Consider the following 5,870-nt stretch of genomic DNA (forward strand, 5'->3'; position numbering starts at 1 on the left):
ATATATTTACAAAATTAATATTTATGGAAGCAAACAGTAACTCCTGATATAACTGTTGCTAGGGCTTGCATTCATCTGGTGCTGTTGCAGATAGTTGCAACAGCTGGATCTGTCTGAGCAAGCTGTTGCAAAGAAATGAAAACTCTCCGAGGTTCAGAACGTTTAAACACCTATTTGTTTAACTGTATTCTTGAAGTCCTAGATTTGCTTTGGAAAGAAGAGAAATCGACTTTATGAATAAGATAAATAGACTGACTTACTGTCAGTAGATAGACTGACTGCCAGTACTGTTGTAGGTATGCAGTTGGTTGGCCCATTAAGGTTGATGGAGCACAGTGGTAGAAGAAGGTGGGGGACAGCCCCTTGTCTGTGTCCGTCAGTCCTGCTCCTGTGGCTCCGGTGGAGCTTTTTACCAGCTTGACACCAGTAGGGAATGGGGCCAGCGATGCTCTGGCTTGGTGTCAAGGAGGGGTGACAAAAAGCTTGGGTTCTGGCTGGGGTTTGTTTGTGAAAGTATGCAGGTTTGTAAGAGTTAATTTTCTTTCCATAATTGTTAGCCATAATGTGTATAAGACCTCCACCTTGATATGATTCCTAGCAGATTAGGGATATTAGATAATTTCCTTCTATTTATTGTACTACTGCACTGTATTATCTTTCTATCACTCAGATAATTACTAAGGAAATCTACATTAATTTTTTTTGGCTAGCACAAGGAACTGCTAAACACTGGCATGATGTATTGATGTTTTACACAACAAAAGTTTTCCTCCTGTCATTGTACAATAAATAAAAAGATATTTATCAAAATGCAAAGCCTTTCATGGGTTTTAAAGAACAAAGCAAATAAAATACAAGATGAGCATGGAAGCAAAACCTAGAGGCTTCCTTAACTGCACAAAATTAAGGACTCTGAAGCCTGGAGTACTGTACATATTAAACACTCACATTCAAGTAAGATGTTGTTTGCTAAATTATGAATGTGTGTAATTAAAATCTAGTGGCTGTTTCTATGAAAGATTTACAATGTTATTTCATCGTTTGTCATGGCTAATTAACAATATTAGATGAAGTTTTTCTTCTTCAAAGGTCTGATTTTTTCTCATTTATTTATGTCAGAAGTGATAAACAGAGTAGTTAAAAGCTTCTCCGGGTGCAGTAGTGAGAAAAGCAACATGTTCCCTTACACCTCGAAGGTTCAGGGTTCACATCCCTGTGGAGTAAAGCAGCTCCATCTTCTTTCTGGTGAGAATAATTAAAATTTTCAAAGTGCGGAAGTAGCAGCCTTAAATACAGCACAGAATAATTCCAAACATAACAGAAAGTATTGCGGGGCTTGATGGATGAAGCAAGCAGAGCACAGTGCAGGGTTGTTTTTCATTACATCTAAGTGTGATGTGATGGTGTGGTGCGATTCTCATGTTCTACATGTTCTTTGCCTCAAAGAATTACACAGGACTTTTAAGAGCTGCCAGCAGCGTTTGCTTTACCCACGACTGAAACACAGCCTCTTCTGGGGTAAAACACAACCACGTGGATCAGGAGATGCACGTACATTGTTAGTTGGGATGGCAGGAAGGATTTGGGTAGGATGAAAGTAGCCACTGGAGGTGGGAATCGACTGCAGCCCTGTGGTTAGCTCGAGCACCTAAGCGTGCCTTGGGGTCTTTGATATGGGGTGGTGGGCTCGCTATCTCGCCTTGATACTGGGTGACTGCAATCAGCAGTTGAAGTGTGTTGAGACGAGGAGCCCTGTAAATCCTCTGTTAACACTTTGCTCTGTATTGACAAATGTGCATTTTTTTCTTTTCCAGCCCCAGCAACAGCAGGTGGCTACGCAGCAGTTGGCCTTCCAGCAGCAACTCTTACAGATGCAGCAGTTGCAACAGCAGCACCTCCTGTCTTTGCAGCGTCAGGGGCTGCTGACGATCCAGCCTGGCCAGCCTACTCTGCCTTTGCAACCCCTTGCACAAGGTTGGTGAGGGGTTTGGGAGCTGCCGACTGTCTGGCAAAGCAATAGCATGCCATGCACACGCACACGAAATTGTCACTCAGTAAGAGAGAGAGAGAGAGATCTTCTAGGCTCATAAAATAATAAACACAGAAAAGCCCTGACAGGCAGGGTGGGCATTATAGAGGTATTTTCTGAGAAGGGCAGTGCTGAAATCATGGACCGCTCTGACTAGCAGGAGGCAGGCGGTTCAGAGTTCACATGCAGTTTGCACAGCTATAGCCAGTCTGGTGGACTTGAAGCTGCTGGTTGTACTCATCTGGGCTTCAAATCCTTCACAGGACGCATCTTAATCAATTCTTGGTGCTGGGTTCATGGCTTAAGGTAGTGTGAGAGCAGTTTTTCCTTTTCTAAACATGCTATTTGGGCCCTTTCTGGTTCCAGCCTGGCAAAGGGCTGGGCGCAGAGCGGCTCTGATCCTCATGCTGCCGAGCTGTAGAAATTGGATTGCCCTTTGCAGCAGCTGGGAGGGAGAGGTGGCAGTGTCTCCTCTCCATGCCTGTTTACATGGCCCTCATTTCACTGCCTGTGTGCCTCATAGCCTCATTCCTCTCTCCACACTGAGGCAAATTGGGATCAACTCCGTTTAATTTTAATGGTGTTGTTGACAATTAGATCCTCCTACATCTTTATTCATCCCGCGCTTTGCCAGAAGTTACTGCTTTGCTGAAATCCCTATTTTTATTTTTCTTTTGAGATATTGATACATTGAAAGCAATAACTACTTAATCTCTGTACTTCTGACAGTGATTTTAACCTGGGAGTTTTATTCTTTCTCTTCCTATTGGGCTTGAATTTACTTTTTTTTATTAAACTGGGTTTGTCTGCAAGCCTTGGGACCTTTTAACAGACTTCCTTCAGCTACGGCTGCTGTGATTAAGGCAGCCTGTTGGCATGGCTCAGGGAAGACCAGGTCTTTCAACCATGATGTTGGTATTTCTGAATGATCATGCCTTTTCCTTCCCCTGCCCCATAATAAATTTAAACATCCACCACAGCAACTTAAGTCAGCTCAGGTTGAATGACTTGGGCTCTTCAAAGCAGCCTTAGGGCTGCTGCTAGTTGCTAAACCATATAATGAATTTATGTTCAGCTCTATACGGTTAAAGGGGGGGGGGAGTGGGGGGGACAGGACAAAATTTCTTTTGTTCTTCACCCTCATTTTTGTGTGTTCATAGGTGCAAAAAGGAGAGCGAGGTGGCTGGGGAATATTAACTTACATGTATGGGTAAATGGAGACAAAACTTGGGAGTGCTTTGTGTGTGGCTGGCGTGGTTTATTTAGGCTTATTTTTGCCAGACCCGCAAAGGTATATGAGTGCCTGTTCTAAAAGGCTAAGTTTTGGGGACCTACCACCTCTCTCTGCGAGACTCAATTTAGCTTTTCCATCATCCCAAAGCTGGACATCAGGTCTAGACTAGTCCTGTGCATGAGTCAGAGGCGGATGTGCAGGAAGGTGGTGCCTGGCTCAGAGCTGCAGGGTCAGGCCTCAGGTGGTAGCTGGTCAGTCACCATTGATGCACGGTCTGATGGGGAGAAGGCGTGAAACGAGTCCAGGATAAAGGGCACGTAGATGAAATGCCATTTATACTTGCAAAATGTTGTGTCGTGCATTAATTACGCTTCAGATTTATTGTTGGAAGCATCCCAAGCTGTTCCCACACACCCTCCGGACTCAAGCTTCAACCTTTCTAATTTTTCCCACAGCTCCTATACTATTAAGTTTGCTCGGTAAGGTTCATTGTATAGTACATCAGTTAAGCTGTCCAAAGGAGGGCAATTGGGCAGTGACAAGACACGCTCATGTGTAATGTGAAAGAAATGAATGTGGTGATGCATGAAGTGTAATCTGTGCGGTAACACATCGGAGACACCAGTAGGTAATTCAGCAGTCGTGGCATTGATTGATATGGTTAGCAGGGTAGTGTAACTATTAGTCCTCGTGAAGAAGCGTATTTAAAACCTAAGGGGTGCTGACTTGCACGCTGGAGACGACATAAACATAAGCAGAAAGGGCTGGTTCTTGCAGGGAAATGAGCTGAGAGCATTAGGGGAGGCTGGAGCCAGGGGCTCAGTGGAGGGAGGAAAGAGTAACTTGAGAATTCAGGCGGGGTGCAGTACAGTATGATATTTTATTTTTCTTTATCAGAGAGATGATGGCTTAAAACTGATGTCATTATGAGGTTTAAATCAACTTTCTGCTTGCTTGAACATGGTCACCTGGGTATGGAGGTACAAGGACACAAAGAGGTTGAGCAACTCTGTTTGTCTTTGAGCCGGTGATACCTGGGGTTGGGAAATTGAGTTCCGTGAGCTGTAATCTGTCAACTGTCCCCACAACATACATTTTTTAAACCTGTGCCTACATTTTCTTTCATAATCAAGGGGACTAGTTGTGCTGAAAAATGCAATGAAGAGCCAGGGCTATAGCTTAAAATAATTGGTAATGGACACTTCTTATTTTAAAAAAAGAATTACATACATCATGCCCTTTTGTTTTCAGAACAGTTTGCAAGACTCAGACAAATACTGTAAGTGTGCATATAAAACAGCCTCATCCCCCTAGTAAATGTAGCTGTGAATTCAGTTAAAAGCATTTTGCTTTTATTCTTAAGTATCTGCAATAGTAATAAATGTTTCTAAGGAGAGAATGCTGCTTTGTAAGTGATATTTTTGTTATGTTTTCAGAACTAATACATTGTTTAAAGCAGTATTTTAGTTTCATTTTAGTTTTTAGTGCTCGCCTATTGTCTTACACAAAATACCACATCCTTTAATGTTATATTTGTGTAATCTTTGCTGCTTTGTATGTAGACACATCTATAATCTAGATTTTACATCTGTACATAGTGGCAATTTAAAAATAAACCACATTTCAGCAGCGTTCTGAGCTGCGAGAGCTGGATCTTTAGTGGCTGCAAAATGAAACTGCAAATCGCACTTCAGATCACCCGTGAGTGAAAATAATAGGACTGAGACATCTGGGTGCCTGATTGCTCCCGTGGATTTGGCAGTTTCAGGGCTCAATCCCGCTCTGGTATGTAGGAAGTTGCAGCACTGGCAGCAGCGATCTCGGGTAATTGCAGCACAGTTCTGGGAATCTGACTTGGAATTTAGCTCTCGCTGTTAAAATGAAACTGTTAAATGGTAAATTACATAATTTATTGCGAGTGTTCGTGGATCTATTTGACTTGCTTTTACCATTTGTTCTGTTATTTTATTTAACCATTTTGCTGGGTGAGTAATGAGCACACCTTTCATCTGCCCAGTTTGACAGGCTGGGTAGGAATTCTCTCCAGAACTATTCTAAAAGAATGAAATTTGGGGAAGGAGGAGAAAGGCTTTTTCTAGATTTTATTTTATCTATCAGTTCATGTTGTCATTTTAAAGTGATGATTGTGTGCAGATGAGGATGACATCACACTTAACTCCTTAAATTAACATCACCCAGCCTGAAATCCTCCTTATTATCCTCACCATTCTTTCCCCACACAATTGGGTATATTTTGTTTTACTTTCAATATTTGGTATACTTAGTACTAATATGAGTTACACTTATATAGGAAGTTAGACCAAGCTGCTTTTTATTGACTTCTGGAAGATCTGCAAATAAATACAAAAGTATATAGAGGTATAAATATTATGTGTATGTCTATTTCAACAGCTGTAACAATTGCAAGCTTCTCGGGATAAAGCATTAGTAGATCCAGAAGTGACCAGGAGGAGATGGGAAGGCAGAGGAGAAAAGGGGACAGGGAGAGGGGGTGCCAGCCTGCTTCTAATTAAAAACCTGCAGAAATCCAGATAAGGGAGTGGTGGCAAAACAAAAAAAGGGGGTGGGGGGTGGGGGGAAAGCCAG

The 5,870-nt window shown here is 42.4% G+C and overlaps 1 protein-coding gene across 1 annotated transcript in view; it reads left to right on the top strand.

The window, feature by feature from the left end:
* Positions 1-1,814: 1,814 nt before the first annotated feature.
* The window catches only part of FOXP1 (forkhead box P1), a gene marked incomplete at its 5' end in the record, with an annotated part of 65,878 nt that continues 61,822 nt past the window's right edge, over positions 1,815-5,870 (top strand). The window contains one exon of the mRNA XM_010016901.1: positions 1,815-1,974. Coding sequence (XP_010015203.1) covers positions 1,815-1,974 — 160 coding nt within the window. The remainder of the gene's footprint in view (positions 1,975-5,870) is intronic.

This window comes from Nestor notabilis, unplaced genomic scaffold, assembly GCF_000696875.1.
Source record: "Nestor notabilis isolate BGI_N333 unplaced genomic scaffold, ASM69687v1 scaffold17386, whole genome shotgun sequence".
Lineage (NCBI taxonomy): Eukaryota > Metazoa > Chordata > Aves > Psittaciformes > Psittacidae > Nestor > Nestor notabilis.